Here is a 24,769-nt window from a genome sequence, read left to right as displayed (position 1 = left end):
TTTTGACAATTACATTATATCATTAATATTTAATAGGAGCCCTCTGTTTTGTCGGGTATGACAATATTTACAAACAGCTGAAATCACATGGATAACTTCAATATTTATAAGATTTTTTTTTCCGTATTAGGTTTCGTGTAACGCCAGTGGAGACAAATATAGTGCAGAGGCATCTTGACTTGTATTTGCTGCTTTTTTTTTCTTCTTTTTTTTAAATATTTTTTGGGGGGTTGGCCATGAAATGAGGAGACGCAACAGTGAAGAGTGATGGTACATTTGCAGCCGGTGCGCCCATGCGTAGCTCAGCCAGGGAGGATGCTGATGCTGATGCTGATGCTGCTGCTGCCAGAGAAGTGGAGCCTCCCCAACGCACCGACGGATCAAATCGACCTGTTGCCTCGGCGGGAGAAAAAGTGAAGCAGCATAAACAACCGTTTTCAAAAAGACAGATTTTTTTCCCTCCCCCCTCTCTCTCTCTTTTGAAAATTTTTGAGGGACGTCGCGGATGGTGCCATGAGATTTACCAATGCGCTCGTTATTAATTTCAGTTTTGAATAGCAGAAGGGAAAGGAGCGGAGTTGGTTTCGTGGGGAACCACCTCACCGCTGGAGAGGAGACGTTTGCGGTTTTACTCCTCTCTAGGCTCTTTTAGGAGGACCATGGTTGAACTGGAGAAGGAGGTGCTCCCCCTGCCCCCGCGGTACCGGTTCCGAGACCTGTTGCTCGGGGACTGGCAGACCGACGACAGGTAGGTAGTTGCTTCAGTTACGCACGGCGCCCTGAATCTGTTGCACATCATTGCGCCACAGAGGACACTAGTTATACTTTATCAGCAGAAGTCATTGTAATTTTGCTCAGTTTTCCTGATGTTTTTTTTTTATTACGGACGTGGTTATTTGGGTGTTTGAAAATAGAGCATCTGCAGGGATGCTGCAACAGGTTTATTCATTTTCCTGTATGTTTTGCTGAAAGTAATCACTCCTAACCCAAGCTATGGTGAAACCAAGCAGATTTACTTGTCACTAGAAAGCCTATTCCAGGGCCTGTATTTTAAACATTAGGGGAATACCTTTGGTGGTTTCAAATGATTGAATTAATAAATGAAAGAATAAATATAGAAAGTTATACCTACAATAACTGGTCCGTTTCTTAGTCCTCTTGTTATAATTTCTGGGACTTACAGTGAACCATCTGCCACCTGAACAAGCAATTTTTGAGTGGGCGATCTCAGAACTGGCAATTAACCTTTACTTACACTCCATTTGCAGGCCAGTCGAAGTGACATGCAATAAGATATGCAATGTGTAATTTGGCTATTTTATTATGATGGCTAATGGAAAACCTTCACCCCCATTTCATGCCTGATGTCTCTTGTTGCTGGGTGGAAATTCATATCACAGAATGTATGGTTTTGAGTAGCTGTGGCAAATTTCACAATTGCGAGCAGGGATGTGATCAATGCAAGCCATCCACTAATAAAAAAAACCCTGATGGATCCAGCGAGACCCTGTCAATATCAGTAAGTACTCTCTATTGCGACCCACCGTGCAAAAGCATCCAGCATTCGGGTTTGGTGATAACTGTTTACATATATGCATAAATATGTACAGTTAAATTGGTGTCTGAATTAGTAGCTTTTGACACTGCGGGTGGCTCAGGGACTACGACCGTGTCCTTTTGGCATCCTGAAATGTGACAGCTATTAACCAAAGACTAATGATGCCAGGCTTGTGTGAGGTACCTGATTACAGAGACTCATTGAGCTTTTTGTCAATTTCTAGAGGAAAAAAAATCTATCATTTTTACAGCCTGAGAATGTTTATTGCTCAAACAGTTTGATGGTTCTGTTGTGTGACTGCAACAGATGAATTCTATCTTCTGAAGACACAAAATGTTCAACCTTGGCATAAAGAGAAATCAATTTTGTATTATTTTGAGGATTGGTGTAGGCATTTTGTGTGGTCTACCTTTCTTTGGTGTACTTATTTACATGGTGGTGATCTTCAAAATGATTTCCTGTGGGCCTTTATCAACACGGGAAAGTGCGATAGAGAGAGAACGTGAGAGCAATTGTCGAAGGTTGTAGATGCTAATCTTAATACTTGGGGAGGATTAGCCACTATGAAATGGACTGACTGAAATTCAAACCGGAACTGTGATTAAGAGTGACAGAAAGCTTAATTAAGGAACAATCACACTGAGTTTTCCTGCCATGGTCCATTAACCAAGTCCTTCAATAACATCAACGCAGAGCCTCAGCTGCACTGGTATAGCCTGTGACATCCCAGGATTAAAAAAAACATACCCTTAATCAAAATGTCAACGTGTGTGCACGTAATTTATCTTGGTAATTCACCGCATTTTCACCTGGAAAAACGTACCCTTTATGCCCTGTTTCAGACTAAGCATCCTTTTGTTGTGTGTCCAGTGTTATGTTTCCTTATTCACAGTTCTCATGTCCTCACCAGTACATTTGCCCACCTCATGTTTGGCTCAAATACCAATGTATTTCTCTAGAGCTTTTATCAAGCAGTTCAGTTTGTTTTTTATATATATATATAATTGTATATTTCATACATGCACACAGGGATACACACACACACCTTGACTAACTATAAATATATTGGTCTTTGTTTGATAAAGCTGTACTCAGTCTTTCTGAAACAAACTGTATTATTCACTATCTTGACGTTAGCAGTGTAGTTCCCTAAAATCAAAGTGGTTTAAATTACAAATGTGTCAAGGGCCAAAAAAAGTCTGACCATTTGTGCAATGTGCACACGCGTCACTTACTTTCCCACAGGCAGTCTGTTTTAAGAGCATGCCAGCAGAATAAACAATGCAGTACGTTTATAGTCAGAAGAACATTCATGCATTGATTTCTACCTAATTTAGCCTGCAACAATCACTGTCTCCAGCACCGCGGAGCAATTTACCCTTCTTTTCAAAGCTCATAGCTGCTTTTGTTGTTGTATAAAAGCACGCGGCTCACAGCTCAGAATATTTCAGAAGAAATTGTAGGATAGCACTAAGAATTCTATGTGGGCCCACTTCTTCAACTTAGAAATTAACTTAAGCAATGGGATTTTTTTTTAGAGAGAGAGAATATCGATACATTCTACATCACTCTGTCTTGGTTATCCTCTGACCTGTGTGCTGCTCTCCAATGCTTCCAGCCAGACGTTAATCTGGTGAGGCCAAAGAAAAGCATGATCCATCAATACTGTCAATATTCATAGCAATTGAATGATTTGCCTTCAAGGTTGATGCTGGAGTTTTTAAGCGATCCTTGTTATTTATCATAGAGTTTAGAAAATCGTAGCTATTTCTGGCAAAAAATTGAAAATCATGTCCTAACAGAGCCAGCAGCTAGCACAGTTACTACAGTATATTAGCAGCAGAGAAATGGTGCGTATGATAAGTAGAGCAATACTGTGAAAAGGCAATTCTATCTGTTCAAAGCTGAGCGTGTGGGGGGGTGATCAGAACCATGCAGACCGATTAAGACTATGCATGATTTGTGTACCGTACACCTAATCTCTCTCATACACACACATATATATTTCTAACAATTAAATCATTTCTGTTAAAAGTATCTAACTGCAAAAATAAATTTAGTGATTTCAATCTCTCAACTGGAATGGTGTGACTTGTAGCATGAAAGGCCATTATTGTCGCTTAGGCATTGTTTTTCCAGAAGCTGTACTCTCATTAAATCTGAAAAATCGAAAAGGTTTCAGACGTGGCCATTAAAGAGGGAAACATCCAGTGATGGCACGATGGGCGGATGAATGGCTCATATGAAATCTGAGCATGATCCTACTGAAAAGAGAAAAAATGGCCCTCTCTTTACGAGGCGATCGTGCAAAATACAAAGAAGACATAGCCACACACGATCGCTGTCCTTGTATACTCATAAGTACCTGCTCTGAGTACTCTTGCAGCCATGGGGAAGACCAACATGTGTCAGGGCACTTCTGGGCTTTATCGCTCTTTGATGTTGTTGGGATGCGCCTTGTTTTTAGCAGAGTTTGGATGCTGCTTTGATGCACAGTCACAAACCCAGTCGTTGAGCAGTCACTTGCAGCTGATACACAGCAGGGGAAAGAAATTAAGATTATATTACCCTTTTTATTTGTCTTATTTCATCTTTAAAGTAATGACATCCACGCAGATTTATATCACCGTAATTTAATCAAATGTTTAAATGTCTGGGCACATCTGAGGCTAATGTAATCTGGAGGGGTGTCAAGATAAAATAACATGGGATGGGCTCGACAGAGTTCTGCATCAATAAGGCAAATTTGATTTTGTGATTGAGATAAAATGATAGAGATGAAAGGGTTAGTTTATTCCCTACATAACCATAATCATCTTCAAAGCAGCCATGATTGCCAGAAGGGATGACGCAATGCTCTATTACATCAGGGAGCAGGGGTTAGGAATGGCTGAAGCACTTCCAACAGTGACATAAAAAAAGTGTGACACTATTAAAACCTTGGCTTTGTTTAGAAATGAGCTCCAAGGAGCTTCTCCGGTGCATTCTTACTGCCAGTATCCCGCAGGATGCATTTCATATTTCTAGAGAAAGATAAATGCACGCTAAGGTTACCAAACAGTGGCTTAATCCTGTTCTTAGACTCTACAAAGCTGAATTGAAATCTAAAATATTGAGGGCAATAGCCTTTAAGATACTCATCCCTTCATTGTTTAAAATGTGTTGACTGAAATAAGAAATTTTCAAAAGTAGATTGCCCCATCTAATTTTGGTTGCTGTGAAGCTGGCAGCTGTATCTTGGCTTCTTTTCTTCCCACTGAGTTTTTGTTGTCCTCATTATTATAGTATTTTATTGTTGATTGCCCCTTTTTTTTCTCCATTCAATGGTGGATATTTTTTTAAGCTGTACCCTCTTTCTCAGTGGGGTTTCCTGTTGAACAACCCACCTTAAATAATGCAGTGTGCCAAGAAATAAACCTCTTGTGCACACCTGTTAATTTGATCAAGATGGCTCTAGTTTCTTTGGTGAAAATACAGGTTCTGCTTGACAAGACAGGCAAACAGTTTTACCATATTTGTGTGTGTGTGTGTGTGTGTGTGTGTGTGTGTGTGTGTGTGCGTGTGTGTGTGTGTGTGTATGCATGTTACTTTGTGTACATGTATTTGGGTTTCTCTATTCTCTTTAACTGTGCCATTAGATGCCCAGTGCTGTGTCATTATGGAGCACAGGCATGGGTGGAAGCAGCAGGAGAACAAGGTTTAGCACTCCAGGTCTCTAATAGATCCTCCTCCGCACGTTCCTCTATGCCTGTCTGTCTGTCTAGCCATATTTCTGTGGTCATCTTTCAGCCTAAAATGTGTATACACCACACAGATGCAAATCTTGCCTCAATGTGATACAGCAATGGGTTTCTTTTTTCAACGTGCCATTTTCTCAGCCATTATCTAAATGGATATTTTCCTTGTGATTTTGATGATACTCTGTGGTTATTGCCCAGAGGAAGTCTTATATCATTTGTTCCAAAATAATGTTCTTTATTGTTTGTATTGTTCTTTCCTCCTCATCCTCCCCTCAAAGTAGAGATCTTGACTTCCAATCTATCCCACAGCTCAACTCTCTATTGGGATATTTTTCCTCTTTATTTCTTTCCCCTATTGTGCACTCAAGTGGAAAAGCTCTGGGTTGAGACAGATCAACGAAAAAAATGACCTGTGAAATTTCCATCTTCTTGCGGGTAGAGATCACGGCATCAGCTCACATTTACCAGACATTTGGAACTTTGATAAATGTAGAAATTGGCCTGGATTTCAAAATACTTGGGGTAAGTGGGAAGTTAATAACAAATGTTTTTCAGCAAATGATATGAAGAGCCAATTTTATTCACATATGAGGTCACAGATTACCACGACTGCTAACACGATAATATTAAGTGTTTGTATTTTTAAGATTGGTTTCTAATTACTGACACAAACGTTACAAAACCTCTCTTCACTGAATTGGCCACCATGTTATCCTGTTAGCCTTGCATTTATATGTACATATGCACACACACGTGCCGTGGACTCAAATTTGTGTGTGTGTCGTAGACACAGAAACATTTTTTTAATTGTTTAATTGCTATTTGCATGAAAGAACCCATGCGGTCACATTATCGATAAACCCAGTGCCACTCGTCACACTCCCACATTTTTGTGCAGTTTTCACAGTGGTTTTCATTTAGAGATAGCTACTCAAAAACAGAGAAGAAGTCTCTTCTTTATGTTCTCCCTCCCTAAAGTAAAGAGGGGTGAGTGTGTGCATGATTATATGGGTGGGCCTTCTAGTCCTGCCACCTCTCCCATAGTGCCAGCAGCATGTTTCCTCCACAGGCCTGGGTTCTCTGAAGGGTGGAGGGCCACTGGGCGGGGTGGTGGTGTGCTGTTGGGCTTGTGCGGCCTTTTACCTGGCTCTGCCTGTGCCAGGAAAGCCGGTTTCTGGTGGCGTTGCAAGTGTGTTTTCCTTGACAACCTGGTGCTCACGTCTTTTGCTGTAGGGGTTCTGTCAGTAGTCCTTTGTTGTTCTCCCATGGGACTAGGATCATGTTTTTCCATGGTTGGAGGTTTGGTCTGTCCTATTATATGGGGATCATGGGATCAACATGGTTGGATGGAGGCGTCTCATCCTCGCTAATCGGTATACCAAATGGCAGATTAATACACAGCAAACAATATCTACTTATACACGAGCATGTACTCATATGTGAGTAGACTCTAGGTTTTTATCACATTTTCTGACAGATTTCTGTGTGTCCTGAATTTAAATTTAGGTTTTGTCCATTGTAACTGCATTTATCTTGACTGTTATTTTCTTAATTTCTAGTTTACTATCATTGTTACCGACTGTTGTTCTATGATATATATACAGATACAGAATATGGTTGTTTAACAGTTGTTGTTGTTGTTGTTGCTGATATAAAAAGGCATTAAGATGCCAATGCCAGGACAGGTGGAAACAAGATAAGAAAGGAAATCCCCTTTCTCCGGAGATTTGTGCAGTCAATAAAAGGTGCGATGGTTCACCTGAGGAACACAATTGTTTGTGCATTTGTTTTTTATTTTCCCATGATTTTGAAAGAATCAATTAAGATCCAAGAGAGTTTTCAGGACAGGACAGATTCTCAGCTTCAGTTACTGAACAAGATCTACAAGTACGTATTTGCTCATCTCTACTCATGGGTGAGAGAGGCAAAAGACAATGAATCCAGTGTTGCCATAGCAACAATAGTGGGACTTTTTGCCAGCCCCAAACATTGCTGGGAAAGTGTGGTATTGGGTTTGGTCTGTATAAGTGTCTAGCACATGCTGTGTTGGTCTAGCATCACTTGGGAACCCTGGGGAGACCCCACTCCACAGTTCTCTTTGTCTAGACATGAAATAGATATTACAATTCTCCTCCATCAGTATCGTGCCATGAAAAGACCTCCAACATGCTGATCCTAATTTTTATGCTCATTCCCACTGTGAAAAAAGGAACTACCAAGAACTCTCTGCTGATGTGGTGAGACAGGAAATGCAGTCATTTTCTGTACCGCTGGTTATGTGAATGTCAACTGAAGTGTATGTCTCGACATCTTCCCATGTCAAACGGGGGTGGGAATGGCCTAATAAGTCTGAGTCAGGTGTATTCAAGACCATTGTGCATGTGTGCGTGACTGTGCCTGTGTGTCTAACACCAGGGTGCCGGGATGAAAAAGGGAGAAATAGCAGTAATTATGGCCTCCCATGTTCAGCAGAAACATCAGAGGGAAGTAATTTGTTGGACTATATTTAATCAGTGGAGATAACGAGACCAACTGCAGCTGTCTGGACGTATGGGTAGGCCGACAAGCAAAACCACAATTTCCTCCAAAACCCATTAGTCTTTAATATGGCGAGTCACTCTGTTTTGTTTCCATATTTCCCATATTAAAATAACCATTATCCACTTTAATATCTGCTTTACATATTTTCCTTTCACCACCTTTATTCTCTTCCCACCATTTCTTTCCTGTCTGTCTAATGAGTGCAAAAGCCTCTCTATATTCCCCCGCAGTGCTTTTTTTCTTCCCTTCTCGCACCCCCTTATACGTTATGTGCCTGTCTCTATGTCTCTCATTTTTTTCTCTTAGGGTGCAAGTAGAATTCTATGTGAATGAAAACACTTTTAAGGAGCGCCTCAAGCTTTTCTTCATCAAAAACCAAAGATCCAGTGAGTTGTATTTACTCGGAGTCACCCTCTCTGTGTTTGTAATTTGTTAGCCGAATTTTCCTGCGGCTTGACTTCTTACATGAGCCACTATGCCATAAATTAGTTGTTGTTGTTGTTGTTGTCGTTGTGGCTATTCATTCAGCCAGGCATCCACTCCACATGCATCCTGTAATTACAATTATATATGTCTCATTTTGGTGAAGTCTTTGTGTTCCTTCTTGAACTAAATCGTCATTTTAAAAAAAGAATTGGAGCTGCATGTTAAGAAAAGAATTGTTATATAGTAATAGTAGTATAGCTAATACAATAATTGAATCTTTTTGCACCATAGGTTTGCGAGTGCGAATGTTTAACTTTGCTCTGAAAGTGCTGAGCTGTCTCCTCTACATCGTCAGAGTGCTACTGGACAATCCTCAAGAGGGAAGACAGGACTGGTGAGAGACAGCAACTTACTGATGTGAAACAAAGCCTGCATGAGTGTGGTGGCTTGATAACAGGATCAAGTCAGTCAGGTCAATAGCAGAGATAGCGTTGGTATATCCTGCAAAAGGAATTGTTGTAAGATGGTGGTCAGTGGAGACAGGGAGAGAACGAGCAAAACAATCTTATACTGTATCTGGATTCGTATCACTCCGGCTTTTTCAGAGAGAAGCACAGGTAATTGTTTCAATCGCTGTTTTTGCGTTTCCTCCCTGCAGTGTAAGTGGAGTAAACTGCACCAAACAAAACGCATCATCCCGCATCTGGACCGAATTTGATTGGTAAGCCTCTAATTAGAAGCGATGGTCACATGGCCTGCAGACAAAGATGATGAAACCACACACCCCGAAGCATTGACTGACTCGCCAACACTAGCTCCTTGGTCGGAGACATCGTATAACACAATCAATGCAACTTTACTTAAATGACACAATTCACAGTGCTGATATTGAGCATTACAGATCCACATTCATTTATCACAACCCAACCACATTGATTACCTGTCAACATAATATGTATGTAGTGCCTGTGTAGCCTAATCAACAACGATCTAGTCGAGATGTAATCTACAGCAGCAGGGAGATGGAGAATAACCAGGAAGTGGACCTAAGGCTATGTTGTGTCTCCAGCTCAGGGACCTATTGATCTAATTAGTGGCCGGTGACACTGGCTAAGCTCTAGCTCAACATGAATAAGGGGCCTGACAGGGCGAGTTTGGCAAAGAGTTGAGCCCACTTCCTGCTCCCAGGTAGCAAGAAACACGAACCAGCAAAAAAAGACCAATGTGGTGTAAATTTGGGTTTAAAAAAAGACTTTAGGCATATTCGATTTGCTGTTTAGTTAACATTTTCTATCATGCCATGGATTTTCTTCATAATCTTTTTTTGAGTTTCTTTGTATTTTTCAGAAAAAACATTATCTTTTATCCATTTTGTTCTTTTCCCCACATCTCTTTTTCTTTTCCCTCTATGCTACAGGAAACTGATCATCTGGGTGGATAGACCTCTACCATTGTGGGCGCTGCAGGTCAGACATTAATAGACTCACTCCTGAATCTAGTTTACTTACAAGCATGTCTTTTAATCAGATCTGCATTGTGTTTATTTATTCATCATTTTTTAATAAACATAAAATTAGATCACAATAATTACCCCTGCTGTGTGACTGTGCACATTTCTGCACACCATCATGCCTACTAATTCCACCTACGCTCTTCTATCTCACTGCTGTCACTCCTTAATTTCTCTCTTTGGTCTCTCTCCTATATTATCTTTGTGCCATTCTGTGTTGGAACACCCCCCCCCCCCCTACCCACACACACACACACACACACACACACACCTCTTCTTTGCAGGTGCTTGTGGCTTTGATCAGCTTTTCAGAAACAATGCTGCTTGTCTATCTCAGCTACAAGGTGAGTTACTCAGCATCCCAGAAAGGCCAATCTTATGTCTTTTGTGATGTGTTCATGCAAACGGGAGTGAGAGCATTTAAAACAAATTGCTAGGGAGCATTGTTTGCCCATCTGCAACCCTTCAGCTTAAACATTTTGCCTTTACTACATTTTTTCCTGTTGTCTACAGCTCAAGACATATTATTTATACCTTTGCTAATTGTTACCATATTAAAATGGGTATTGTGGTGTGTATATAGTATTTTCAGTAAGTACTAACACTAGCAGTCTATATTCTAGTGCTTGAAATGTAAATTTCTCAAAAACAAATGATAAGCTTGCCAGGCTGCCAGGCTGTTGGTCATTTGCAAAGGTGTGGCCCAAGTAATGAAGCGGTGTGAACTTCCTCCTCCCTCTTTAGGAAATGACACCCACACTGCATTAGGGGACAGATCTGTCGCCCTGCTGTTGGTGCATGTTGCATAAGCTTATTAAAAGGTTCTCGCTGCAGATTGTAGGCAAGGCCTGACAATTCAAAACTGACTCATTCATGTGAACATACTCTTCCAGCTGCACTTGTCATGTTGGGATCAGTCACAAAAGTGAGGCCTACAGTATATAAAAGACATAAAAGAGCCAACAGGACTGACAGCAAAAAGGATATGTGAGAATAACAATGGAGATTTCTGACTGTGTGTTCTTTTGGTTCCAGGGAAATGTTTGGGAGCAGGTCTTGCGCGTTCCCTTCATTCTGGAGATGATCAGCGCTATTCCCTTCATGATCACTGTGAGTGGAAGAAAATGGAAAAGAAAGAAGGAAAGAAAATGACTGATCACTTAACACTTAATAAATACATGCATGCTGAAGTCCTATCGCCTCCTCTTATAAAAACTTGGCAAATGCTGGCACATTGGGAACATCACAACAAGGCACACAGGCAGCCGACACGCTCACACATCCCCTGTAAACGCTCCAGATAGCATCTGAGAGGAGTGACAGTCAGAAGATGAAGGCTTTATCATTTTGACAGGTGATTTTACCGGACTTCAGAAACCTCTTCATCCCGGTATTTCTCAACTGCTGGTTGGCCAAACACTCTTTGGAAAACATGATTGTAAGTGAGGAACAATTAACCTGTCTTTTCTTTTTCACCTTTGCCAACGTGTCTTCGTCGTTTTGTTGATGCACCACCTCTTTCTCTCAGTGCTGTTTCAATTAGCCATCTTTTTATAACACAGAGGTGACCAACAAGTGGTTGGGCTCACACTGAGAGCTTTTTACCGGAGCATTTCCACATTTCCAGCATTCTAAATGAGTCACCCTTTCCCATCCATAATTTGCCATTTTCATATTTGGTTTGTAATGAATGCTTTTGGGGGGGGGGGGGGTGCAACCACAAATGCTCTTTGTCAGTTTTTTGAGGCTTTTATGAATGCATGCTTTTAGCAGACAGACATTTTCATCCACCAACTCATTTCGGTCTCTCTACAGAATGATCTTCACAGAGCCATTCAACGAACGCACTCAGCCATGTTTAACCAGGTGGTGATACTCGTAAGCACACTGGTCTGCCTCATGTTTACATGGTAGGTATCCTCGCCACTAGTCTTGAATTATTTTGAGGGATTGGCAGTAACAAGTGAGGCAAGGAAAAGGACAAAAAAAAAGGAAAGTGGCAAAAATGTGGCAAAATGTTCTAGCGCAACAAAAAAAGATATGGGAGATTATGGTAAATGTCGCTTCTTTATCATGGATTGAAAAGAGCCTGAGCAGAGAGGTAATTTACAGCGATGATTCTGACAACGCTTCAGTGCAGTGGAGGATGTGTCAGATTGCTGCGTATCTGGTGTGAAATCCTGGGCTAATTCAGAAGATCCTACGCACAGAATGAAATAGGCTTTGTTTTTAAGCACACAAGGTGCCCTAGCTTGGACTTCCACAGCTCGCACACCATCTGTGTTTAAACCTAATGTGTTGTTCGCTCCAGTAACCCCCCCAGTAATGCCTTCAAACCTAAAGGACAAAACAAACAAAGCATTCTATAAGAAGGTAAAAAGCCAACAAGAGTTTCCCAGAAAAAGCACGTCTACTGGAGCCTCTTCCGTATTGGACCAAATGTCAATCGCTGTTTTATTGATTAACCCTGGCATGCTGCCTTATTGCTTGATATTATTAAACACTATTAGAACTCACAATTGAATGGAAATGAGTAATTAATCCAGCCAATTACACAAGGTACAGTAATTAAATAGCTTATTGTGCTACCTCAAAAACACAGTTTGGACACTTTTCTTTCCTTTTTGATTCTGTTTCTCTTCCTTATTCTCTTCTTCTTCTGCATATTTCTAAACTGGCTTTGATCAGCATCTGCGGTATCCAACACCTGGAAAGAGCAGGCAATAACCTGACCCTGTTCGACTCCCTGTACTTCTGCGTGGTCACCTTCTCCACGGTTGGTTTTGGAGATGTCACACCGCAAATTTGGCCCTCGCAGCTCTTGGTGGTCATCATGATATTTGTAGCGCTCATTGTGCTTCCCATCCAGGTAGGAAAACTGTAATAACCTGTTCTTCTATTACAGACAGGCTAAATAAGATACATGACAGTGGTTGAATATAATGGAATTTCCTTGTCATCTAATATAGAGGAAGGCACAAATGGCCCTGATAAATATGAATAGGGAAAGCCTTCAGAGTATAGTTTAGCAGATTCAGCCTGAAAAATATGTTGACTGCACTGTATCATGGTTGTTCCTCATATTTATCCCCAAGACTTCTCACCTAGAAGTTTGTTACCTGACTAGGAGGAGATGCCTTTATGTGTTTTGCACATTTCAGTCAGACTAGAGCCTCTTTAGGCACCGATTTAGCCCAAAACAAGGCACCTGATTTGGCACTTGTGTCACACAAGCACTTTATGCAGCTTAGGGAATGCCTCCGTTGGGCCAACAAGCTTTTGAGAAAAACAAAAGGTGTTAGCAGGTTCTACAATGGTCTGCTCCAAAAGAAGTAGCTATCTGTGAATCACCACCCTACCCTCTCCCTATCTTTCATCCATAAATACCTCTTGACATTTACAAACTGACCCCCCTGCCCCGACACCCACCCTGTGTGCTTGTACATGTGCATGAGCTCTGCCATGACTGGCCTTCAGGCTGGACATCAGAGATAAATGATGATTTAAATGTTATACTCGTAGTATTTCTCTGGCTTTTGTGTACTTTTGATCTATTAAAAAACATTAAAGGGACAATGAGATTTTTTTAAAGCCAATTAATCAATTACCTGTAATGGAGTAATAGTTCAAAATCAAAATCCTGTTGAGTTTCATTACCATGTGTTCTTATAAAGGACATTTTCTGAAATTAAGTCACCAGTCTATTTATATGCTCCCTGTAATTGTGTCAAGAAACAGCTTGATGTTTTGGCTCAATCCTGCTCTGTCCTTAACCAATTAACCAAACTCTGATCTCAAGTTTAATTCTCCTGCCACCAAAATCTCAATCTCTAATTCCCTCTAACACTCTCTCTGATTAATGTGAAACACTGTAGGCTAGTTACAAGGTATTGCTTTAGCGTTACCACCTGGCTTTCCCCTGCATTGTCACTAATTGAATTCCCAGCTGCTAAATGTGATCTATTATGCTGTGAATACAGTTTGAGCAGCTGGCCTTTCTGTGGATGGAACGGCAGAAGTCTGGGGGGAACTACAGCCGCTACAGGGCGCAGACAGAGAAACACGTGGTGCTTTGTGTCAGCTGTCTCAAGATCGACCTCCTCATGGACTTCCTCAATGAGTTCTTCGCTCACCCACGGCTGCAGGTCTCTCCAAATGTTTTTTTTTTAATAGGGCAGGAGGGGGTTCCTGTGTTTGTCATCTATGATCCTATTCAAACGTCCAGTGCAGCTGAGGTTAGCATAGAAGCTGTAGTCATGTTGGACCAGCATGTGTGTTTGCTTGCAGGTGTATTTAATTTTCTCTTTGAAAAATGGAGCCTTTCAAATCAGTGTAAAAACATGTTCAGTTCTAGATGTTCAATTTGACTTTGACTGATGAGATAAACCATCATTCAGAGAAAAAAAAAGGATTCAGGCGAGTGACTCAAAGGTTATGTTTATCTATCCATCCATTCTTGTCTTACCACTTATACCTGAACAGGGTCACGGGTGGGCGGACCGTGGCCTATTCCAGCAGTCACCTGCAGGCATGAGGCAGGAATAAACCTTGCATAGGTTGCTAGTCGATGACATGGGCATGTGATATAAATCACCATTGTTTCTATTATTAATTCACACCTTGCATTAAGCCCTGTAAGCTCAATTTACAGTCTGTGTGTGTGTGTGTGTGTGTGCGTGTGTGTATGTAGGACTACTATGTGGTGATTCTTTGCCCAGCGGAGATGGACGTCCAGGTTCGGAGGGTCCTTCACGTCCCTTTGTGGGCCCAGCGGGTCATCTACCTACAAGGCTCTGCCCTCAAAGACCAAGATCTGATGAGAGCCAAGCAAGTTATAACAACAAATATGTCCAACATTTAAAGAACACACTGGCCAGATTTCATATGTGTGGATTATCTTCTACCCATATACTGTACATATTTAATGATTATAAATGTAGAACCTTTCAAAGAAACATGTGTAGGAGCTACTAAAACCCAACGTACCCAGGGCTCTGATGTGATTACAATTTCAGTTATAGTGCGAGTGTCCTCCAGCTTCATATTACAGGTGATGATTCTGAGCTTTGCCACAGGGAAAGAACAGGCCTGGGTGTTAAATCGCTCTATCTTCTCACTGATAAACGCCAAATTTTTTGAAAGACACAAAGGTTACATAAGTATGTTTGTTTGCTTTTTCCTCATAACTTAATGAATTTCTCCTTTTCTTTCTGCAACAACACCTCCTGCTCCTGTGGCCACATGTTCTATCTATTCCTGCAGGATGGATGATGCTGAGGCCTGTTTTATCCTCAGTAACAGATTTGAAGTGGACCGGATTGCTGCTGTATGTCGCTTCCCTGTATTGCTGTAGAACATATTCGGTTTTTATGTACTAAACGAAACGGATTTTTGAGTTCTGCTTCCTGAAATATTTCCAGCAATATTGACTTCATTTCTTGAAAGGACATTGCTTAGAATTTACTCGACGGGCTTGACCGCATTTCTACATTTTAGCTGCTGTAAAGTTGAAATATTCTTTTCCCTTTTCTCTCCAAAAGAGTAAATATGCAGTTCCAACGGCTTAAACTGGGAGTAAAAGGAACACAATTTAATCTGTGCCAAGCAAAGAAAATGAACTCCACATTTCAAACTATTATTATTCTGGAGCTTGTACCATCTCTACATAAGACACACTAAATAAAGGAGTTTTTGCTTTGCATGCCTCTCTATGGGTAAAAGCAAATTAAGTCTGATGCTAATGGGTTTGTTCATTCTTTATTTCTTCACTTCCTTATCTCACTTCATTTTTAACACATCTACCCATTCATTCCTTCCCTTTCCCATCTTCTCAGGATCACCAGACCATCCTCCGAGCCTGGGCAGTGAAAGACTTTGCACCAAATTGCCCCCTATATGTCCAGATTCTCAAGCCAGAAAATAAATTCCATGTAAAATTTGCAGGTAAGAACAGAAATTATATTTGAAGGGGCTCCCCGTTTCAGTTGCATGTAACTGTCCTTTCTGATAATTTGGGGGGTTTGAGTGATAATGTACTTTAATAAAAGCATTGCCTTTTCCCATCAAACATCTGATAGGTGAGAAGGTATTTTCATTTAGTAAATGTCTGAAAATGCAAGCTGTGGTGTCTTGTGTGCTCAGTCGTCCATTCAGAATCCGTTTCTGCCTGAATTCATGTATTTACCCTTAAAGTCTCTGCGACCTGCAGAACACCACAAGACCTCCCTCTCCTTCTGCACACAGCGCAGATAGATTGACTCATTCTTTTTATGCTTAACAGAAAACTCCAATCAATCAAATGTCAGTAAAAGAAGCGATAAACTCCTTTCTTTCTCATTGTCTCCTTCATACAGCAGCTCCACGCTCTACTGCTGCTCTACACATCCCAGCTGTCTCATCCAAGCATTATTAGTTTGCTTTTTTTTTGGAAAACGTTCTTTGCAACGAAAATCTCCTTTCGCTGATGCGCCTGCCTCTGTGCAACCTAAGTGGCCATGCTGTCCTTGCACTCAATACATTTTTGCCCCTGCAGAGCTATTAAAATTGAAGCATGGGCTGGGTTTTATTGCGCGAGGAAAGGGATTTTTTTAGAGCACAGAAAAAAAACACAAACCTCACATTCACCCTTTATGTCTGTTATTAACTGTAAGCTGTCCACATTCATACTTCTGCCTCTGCTCTTCAAATCAGGTGGCCGTAAACATTTCAAGTGGATTATTGTGGTGTGTTAGCGTCCACTAACATCGCGGCAATCAGAGCAATGATTTAATGCTTGCAACAGTAATAGTGAATCAGAGCAAATTCAAACACCAAGAACAAAGAACATTGCCAAAAGCCAGGCTTGAATTCATTTAAAAAATCCTACAACGGATACAAATAAACCTTGCAAAGAATTAAAAAAAAAAACAACAACCTGATTTTCATTAGCTTAGCAGGTACTCAAAGCAAATAGAAACACCATGTAGTCAGAAATGATGATTACAAAAAGTGGGACAACAAAACACGGAGCGATCATTTGTACACCTCCGTGCATGTGCATTGATGTTGCGTGTGCTGAGATAGGTAATTGGTTTCCCTCATGGTCTGGGTCAAGGTAAGTGGTTGAACTAGCGAACAATGAACAGGATCACAGCTGGTTACATCTTTAAAGGGGGCTGTGGAAATTGGATTCCCATCATAATTACAGTATATGTGTTGTGGTATTAGCATTGTAACCCAGTGTGAGTTAAAGAACACAGACGGATACCAAATACTTCCATGTTGTCTTTTTTTAATTTGTAGGCTTCAGATGCGGATTTTTCATCAAAAAGCCTCTACTTCAGAATACAAGCAGGGATGTTGGGTTGCCTGTTAGTGTTCGAGCCACATGACGTACTGTTGTGTGCCAAAAGAACGATTGGACGTCACCAGTAGATCCGCAATCAGCAGCTGTAATTGTCACAGCTGCTCAGCTTCAGGCCACATTCATTTACTGAGGGGCCTGCTGTAGCTCAGCCTGTCAGCTGATTGAACGTGATAATTCAAGCTAGGCTCTGACATTTGTTCCCTATTATATCCCTAATGGGGACGGCATGTTACGGTTTTAGGACCTTACTGGACATTATAGGTTATCAAGTCAGCCATAATATGCTTGTTTGCTTATCAATGAAGGTAATGCAATCAAGAATAGCACAGCAGGGAAAAACGGGTGCTCCTGTGGTCGGAATCATTGATTGGTTTACTACAAGCATTAATTGCTCTATTGGGCTTTTTCTTCACAGGGGCTGTTTAAACAAAAGGACCATTGTCAGTGTTTATTCAGTTCAGCTCGGTCTGCCGCTGCATTAAGTGATTGACGGTGCCAGGGAAAGGCTGCCGCTTTGTTAGGTCTTCCTTCCATTCCAGCAATGAACTTATTAACAATTCATGTTAATAGAAATTACAGGCGGACGTCATTAATTCACTCCTTCCCTGAGGTATCAGTGTGCAAATCTAATATATATAAGGCTAAATTGCTGAGACTGCTAGATTAAGAAGATGGATACAACAAACAAAGGTCTGTTTATCTCTTTATTCAGCTTCTTTTCTCTCCCTGCAGATCATGTGGTGTGTGAAGAAGAGTTCAAGTATGCCATGCTGGCTCTGAACTGTGTGTGCCCGGGCACTTCGACACTGATCACCCTATTGATTCATTCCTCCAGAGGACAGTGAGTTTTTGTGTTATATGTTATCTTCCTGTGTTGTTCTAATGTCTCTTCATCATATTTATTATAATAGCTCTATCATAGTGAACAAAAGTGAAGTGAGGTGAATTTATTCATTTAGAACAGCGCCCCAAGATACCTTCAAGCAGCGCGCAGGAGGCTTTCAAGCTCTCAGCAGGTAGGCTGAATTAAATCCAGGAATCCTACAGCACATTTGTCTCGGTGAAAATCACCGTTGGCTTTCACTATTTTTTAATTGTGGGATACAGCTTGCAGCTAATTTCTGCCACTCGAGTTTCTCTTTCTTTTGTAGGGATAAATAAATCGGGCACTTGAGAACGTCAAAAGGCCTTTTGTTCTCTGAAGGACAACATGGAAACTGACTTATCAAATATTATGTAAAGCCAAAATGTGAAATGTTCTAAAAAAAGACAAAAAAAAGTCAGAAGACTGATCTTATACAATGGTGGATTCTTGATTCCTGGTTTAATTTCTTTAGCAGCCATGACAGCCTAATGCTATTGAGATAAATGGGGGCCACTTAACGGTGCAAATGTGCACATATGGAACCCATTGTGCTGACTGGCTGTCCTGCTGGAAATCTGTGTATTGAGTGAAATATTGATTAGCTGCTCTAAAAAACATTGATATATTATCTCACAAGCTATAGCAGAAAATCATCTGTAGTAGCCTTCGTGCTGATTGCCATATGTTTTATGTTCTATAATGTAAAACGGAGTCTTTTCCTAAATGGGCAATGAAATGTCTTGATCTGTTACAGGGAGGGAGGTGCGTGTTCAGCAGACCAGTGGCACCGCACCTACCGGCGCTGCTCTGCTAATGAGGTGCATCACATCCGCTTGGAGGAGAGTAAATTCTTTGGGGAGTACCAGGGCAAAAGTTTTACATTTGCCTCCTTTCACGCTCACAAGAAGTATGCCGTACTGTGCAACGCCCAGATGTGAGAGTGGCCACGTCCTGTGCAGACCTGACCTTGTCTCTGTGGTTGCAGGTTCGGCGTATGTCTGATTGGAGTGCGCAGGTTTGACACCACCAACATCCTGCTGAACCCCGGTCCCTGCCACATCATGGGGGCATCTGACATATGCTTTTATATAAATATCTCCAAAGAGGAGAATTCAGCCTTTGTCAGGGGCCAAAGGGAGCCATCATGGGGAGTCACAGGGGGAAATTCCAGGGGTGTGCACCAATCCATCTACCATGGTCTGACCCGCCTACCAGTGCATAGTATCATTGCCAGCATGGGTGAGTGAGACTGTGACTTATGCTTTTTCACCTTTGTGCTGTTTTCCATGTCGGTCATGCAAATGTGTCATTAAACAGAATGAACTCAAGTACCACAATTATGGAGGTTTTACTTCGGATATCTTTGGGGGCTAGCTAGAAATATTGATGGATTTCATAAGGAAATATCAGGCTTGCAGGTGACACCTGATAAGGGCAACTGGCAAATAAGGTGAAATGTCAGGTGTCAAAAACGCCACCTTGTGGTTGATAATGTAACTGTCTGACTACATGCTTCCACCTCTAATATTTAACCTGGCTGTGACGATAACGATGATCGTGTGTTTCAGGCACAGTGGCCATTGACCTACAAGACTCCAGTGACAGCAGCCCAGAAGGCCAAGATCCAGGAATAGGGCTGGGCAGCAGAAGAGGGAGCAGGAGTAGCTCCAGGACTGATGCTGGTGGCCCCAACACTTTGGCCCTGCCTATCATGGGGGATTCAGAGGAGAGGAGACACAGCATAGCTCCTGTCCTGGAGCTGGTGGACAGTGTCAACAATCCCACCTTTGACTTACTGGGAGACCAGTCAGAAGACGAAGGAGGGGACGAAGGCAAGGAGGACAGTGACAAAGATGAGAGCGCACATTGGTGGGGTCGGCACAGCGAGTAAGGGCAGAAAAGGTTTGTTTTCAAGTGAAAGTTGATCTGTCAAATCAAGCTAAATGAGTATTTTGTGCTGCAGGTGGATGAAAGGATACCCACCAAATTCTCCATACATTGGCAGCTCTCCCACTTTATGCCACCTTCTCCAAGACAAGATGCCTTTTTGCTGCCTGCGCATGGACAAGGTATAGGATTTAAAAGCTTATATATTTTCACCTGGCATATTGCTTGTCACCTTCCATAGTCATTCTGCTTCTTTTCCAGGCTTGTCAGCATACCCTTTTTGAGGACGCTCGCTCCTATGGCTTCAAAAACAAATTGATCCTTGTGTCAGCAGAGTGTGCCGGGAATGGGTTGTATAACTTCATTGTGCCTCTACGAGCCTACTACCGACCCAGAAAGGAGCTCAACCCAATAGTGCTTCTACTAGAAAGCATGTGAGTACGCGCGCTTTTGGGTTTTGTGGGCTGTAATCTTGATGCTAATGAACATAACTTAAAAATAAGAAAGTCATTAGTTGGCCAACATCTGAGCCCATTCCTCAAAAACAATGGGAGGCGGGTTCCTCCTTAAGTACCCAGCTGAGGAGAAACATCAGGCCCTTTAGGGTCTCTGTAAGTATGATTTGTGAGATGCTGAATATTGTCTGGACAATGTGCCATCTTGGTTTTGTGATTGATAAAGGCAACCAAAGGGGAGTTCCAATAAAGGGGCAATAAAATGCTGCGTCACCTCTGTGCAGTGTTGTTATTTCCAGCCTTGGCTCAGGCTGTTGCAGCTCAGGCTGCTTGTGGCGACTGCTCTTATTTATGCTACACATACATCTCTGTCAGAAGGAAATAACATGTCGACTTGTGTCTGTTTTCAGCCCTGAGGCAGATTTTCTGGAGGCAATCTGCTGGTTCCCTATGGTGTTCTACACAGTGGGTTCCATCGACAAGTAAGGCAGCTGTGGAACTTTTCTGTTTTCACGTATCCCCTTCCACTTTGTCCTAACTACCCTTAAACTACCCTTAATTGATTCTCGCCAACAATAAAAGTTGCTATGACATTTTCTGCCGTTTTCCCCTTAGTTTGGATAGTTTGCTACGCTGCGGAGTGACGTTTGCCAACACCATGGTGGTGGTTGACAAGGAGAGTTCTATGATAGCAGAGGAGGACTACATGGCTGATGCAAAGACCATTGTCAATGTTCAGACACTTTTCAGGTCTGCTTTTGGACTAGAACACTATCTTGTGAGCAGTTTTTCCATTTCTCTTTTATCTAACTACTTGTAATTCTGCTCTGCAGACTGTTTCCAGGTCTTAGCATCATCACAGAGCTCACACACCCGGCCAACATGCGTTTTATGCAGTTCAGAGTCAAAGATCACTATTCTCTGGCTCTGTCTAAACTGGAGAAGGTAAAAGTCAATTACTATTTACTAATGTTTATATATGCAATTCTTTACATTCAAACTTCATTCTCTTCCAAAGTGTTAGATTTTATCCAATAAACACTGGTTATTCCTTACGTGTGTGTGTGTGTGTGTGTGTGTGTTTGTGTGTGTGTGTTTGTGTGTGTGTGTGTGTGTGTGTGTGATCCACAGAAGGAGAGGGAGAAAGGCTCCAACCTGGTATTCATGTTCCGCCTACCCTTCGCTGCAGGGAAGGTGTTCAGCGTCAGCATGTTGGATACTCTCCTTTACCAGGTATCTTGAACAGAACTCGTCACTCAGACTCGTTACTTAGACTCGTTACTCTACTCGTATCTCTGGATACAGAACATTAATTCCAAAGCACATTTAACTGTCTGTTGTTTTCCCAGTCTTTTGTCAAAGACTACATGATCTCCATTACCAGACTGCTCCTGGGTTTAGACTCCATGCCGGGCTCAGGATTTCTCTGCGCTGTGAGTGGATTATCCACCCGTTTTAACTGCAACGACATCAGCTGACTGCACACTTTGTTTTACAGATGAAAATCACAGAAGATGACCTGTGGATTCGCACATACGGCAGGCTTTACCAGAAACTGTGCTCTACAAATGGAGATATTCCCATTGGTATTTACAGAACCGAGGCACACAAGCTTCCAGTCTCTGAGGTTAGCGTCTACGACGATGTTTGTTTTTTATCACAGCGTGCAAGCTGTTAATATCTCGCTGGGATCAATGAGGCAGACTCGTATCAACAGCCTTTTATTTTAAAGTCATGCAAATACCCCTCAGGCGCCACAGTGCGGATTGACATGAACTAAAATGATGATGTGAGATACAAAGCTCCCCTCTTAGGTTGATGACATTAAAGCCTGTGTTTGCGTGACAGTCCCAGGTATCCATCACAGTGGAGGACTATGAGGACACCAGAGAACCCAGAGAGCCCCTGTTGTCACGCACAGGCGTTCATCGGAACTCCACCTCCTCAGAGCCCGTCTCCACCTCCTCCCACTCCTCAGACCACCCGCTGCTGAGGAGGAAAAGTATGCAGTGGGCACGAAGACTGAGCAGGAAGGGGGGGAGGAGCTCCAGTGCAGCCAAGGGGGGTCCAGGCAGTGCAGCCGAGAGAATCAGCCAGCAAAGGCTGACCCTGTTCCGGCGTTCCGAGAGGCAAGAACTCAATGCTTTGGTGCGAACGAGGATGAAACACTTGGGCCTTTCTCCAACTGGATTCAGTAAGTAACTTAGTGGCAAACAGATGAAAACACACCCCGAAGTACACCGCTATTGTTTTGTTCCCTGAATCGTTCTGAGCGGTATATTTGAAGCAATACTGTAATCTTCACCAAATTTGTGATCCATCTTGGCTGCTTTATTCAATAATTTGTCTTTGCAGACATCAGCCATGCATTGACAAACTCCCTAAAGTAGTAAATATTGAAGAATAAATCAAGAAAAATGAACTAAAACTAAAGAAATTGAGGTGAAAATGAGAACCCCCTTTCAGGGGATTGCCCAGGGGCAAAGATGAGCTGTTCATCACACCTCTGCGAAGGCAGAGAATGCTTAACAGGCTTCAAATAAAGACAAACAGACGCATAAAATAGGAGCTAATAAAGAAAAGAAAGCAAGCACAAACATGTTTTTGCTGTTTTGTTTTTGTCGGAAGTTCATTATTATCACTAATACAGAGCTACGCTACAACATTTAAGATAAACAATCTCACCAAAATAGCCCATCAATACAGTAAAACACACATTCAGCAATGTGTATGATTGGCAAAGGTGTCGATTTACATCCAAGCCATTTTACGAGCATGTAGGGATTTTATTCCAGGACATAATTTTAAAAAATGTACGGTAATTCTTCCTGATACGTGGTGTGTTATCTGCCCTGTCCATACGGATGTCGCACAGTCTGCGGCGTATCCTCTGTCTGTTTTATTTCCTGCTCTGCTCACCCCTTCGTTCCCTGTTTCAGATGGGATGACGGACCAGGGGAACCGGCTGTCTTACATCCTCATCAACCCTTCTCCAGATACCAGACTGGAGCTGCACGACATTGTGTGAGTTCATCCCACTAAATGTTGTGGCTCACGGTGAAAACTCAACACAGCTGCAAAATGACAAACCCTGACCAAAGTTCTTGGGCCCCTGTGCAGGTACCTGATCAGACCGGACCCTCTCTCTCAGGTACCCAACCAGAACACCAACAGGAAGTGCAGTGCTGGACTCTCAGAGAGCCACAGGTTCGAAATGCAGGACAGCACCCATCTGTGATGGACAGAAACAGGATAAACACACTGCCAATTGTGGAGAGGAAGGAATGTAGCCGGATGACCCCGGACCCTCGTACTCATGTCGGGTCACCTTGCATGGACCTTTTGTCACAGCTGGCAATGTTTTATTTATGCACCTTTTCATTTCTAACTCTGAGCGCCGCGGACACAGAAGTGCATTTAATGAAATAGTGTAGGTATTTATATCTGTGTTCATGTGCATGTCGTGCGCCGTGTGTGCAGTTTGTGCGGACTGAGGTGGACGAATGTGAACAATAAGTCTCTGGATCAAGAGCAAGACACTGCCAAACCTCTGCGGGTAGCCAAAGGAGGCGTGAAGAAAAGAAAGTCAAAGGGTGTATTTCTGTGTCCCCCTCTGTGTCGGTGTGTGTCGTCACAATGTTGTTTAGTGTAACTACAAGCAACGCTGAAACGCTGCAGCGCACCCACCTGGTTAGGTCGATTGTAGGGGGGAAGGATCTTCATGAAGCCTTATGGGAACTTTTTAACCTGCTGCTAACATAAACACACTTTTGTTTTATGTTCACCAGCAGTGGAGAAATCCAAAGAGCACCAGTTTCACTAATTTACATCCAGCATGCAACATCAGTGCAGGGCATTCGGTCATGTTACTGTCTAGGATGTTTGTGTTATTGTCTATTCGAGTTCTCTTTAAACCAACCTGTTTTGGTGTTTATTGTTCCCTTGTGTTTTCTTGACAATGCCTAGTCTGCAGTCAGCCATCGAGAGTTGCATGACCACCTAGATTCCATTCATCATATGCACCTTAGAAATGCAGGGGATGGAGAAAATAACTATAAACAGCAGAAATGTCTTCAATGATTTGTAACCTTTAGAACTTGACACTTGGTGTATTTATAGATGATTACTTTAAATATTTACTGATAATAAAGCTGTTAACTAAATAAATATATAAACTGTTAACTAAATAAATATTTGCTTTTCAGACAGGAAATGCAAATTCTAAAACTGGAGAATCCAGATAAAAACGTTTATCCTCTAAATATTTTATTCAGCGTGGTGCGACAATAAAAGCATTCCTGTTGTGGACGTTCTGCCGATGGTGGAACTGACACGCAGGAGACTCAGATGACTTGTGTTGAGATGAAGTTTACTGAACCTGAGTGACACCAACACGGCAACAGTTCATGCATGCAGTGCAGCAACAATTCTGATAAGATATT

The 24,769-nt window shown here is 42.0% G+C and overlaps 1 protein-coding gene across 5 annotated transcripts; it reads left to right on the top strand.

The window, feature by feature from the left end:
* Position 1: 1 nt before the first annotated feature.
* kcnt2b (potassium sodium-activated channel subfamily T member 2b) lies at positions 2–24,676 on the top strand. Of its 5 annotated transcripts, XM_029836540.1 has the most exons (30): positions 2–748; positions 8,146–8,225; positions 8,557–8,659; positions 8,924–8,986; positions 9,683–9,731; positions 10,060–10,119; positions 10,811–10,885; positions 11,130–11,213; positions 11,591–11,685; positions 12,464–12,644; positions 13,756–13,920; positions 14,466–14,602; positions 15,038–15,101; positions 15,610–15,718; positions 17,853–17,961; positions 18,080–18,136; positions 18,740–18,892; positions 18,971–19,224; positions 19,554–19,872; positions 19,949–20,054; positions 20,134–20,306; positions 20,738–20,809; positions 20,943–21,077; positions 21,161–21,272; positions 21,459–21,560; positions 21,677–21,760; positions 21,826–21,954; positions 22,176–22,521; positions 23,267–23,351; positions 23,448–24,676. In XM_029836540.1, the coding sequence occupies exons 1-30, from the start codon at positions 660–662 to the stop codon at positions 23,563–23,565; spliced, it is 3,708 nt and encodes a 1,235-aa protein (XP_029692400.1). In that variant the 5' UTR covers positions 2–659; the 3' UTR covers positions 23,566–24,676. The 5 variants fall into 5 exon arrangements, with proteins under 5 accessions (XP_029692400.1, XP_029692404.1, XP_029692402.1 ...); XM_029836544.1 differs by lacking the exon at positions 8,146–8,225; XM_029836542.1 differs by lacking the exon at positions 8,924–8,986.
* Positions 24,677–24,769: the final 93 nt, after the last annotated feature.

Source organism: Takifugu rubripes, chromosome 5, assembly GCF_901000725.2.
Source record: "Takifugu rubripes chromosome 5, fTakRub1.2, whole genome shotgun sequence".
In the NCBI taxonomy this organism is placed as follows: domain Eukaryota; kingdom Metazoa; phylum Chordata; class Actinopteri; order Tetraodontiformes; family Tetraodontidae; genus Takifugu; species Takifugu rubripes.
Note: the sequence above shows the minus strand (reverse complement) of the source record. Positions and strands in the feature narration are given on the sequence as shown.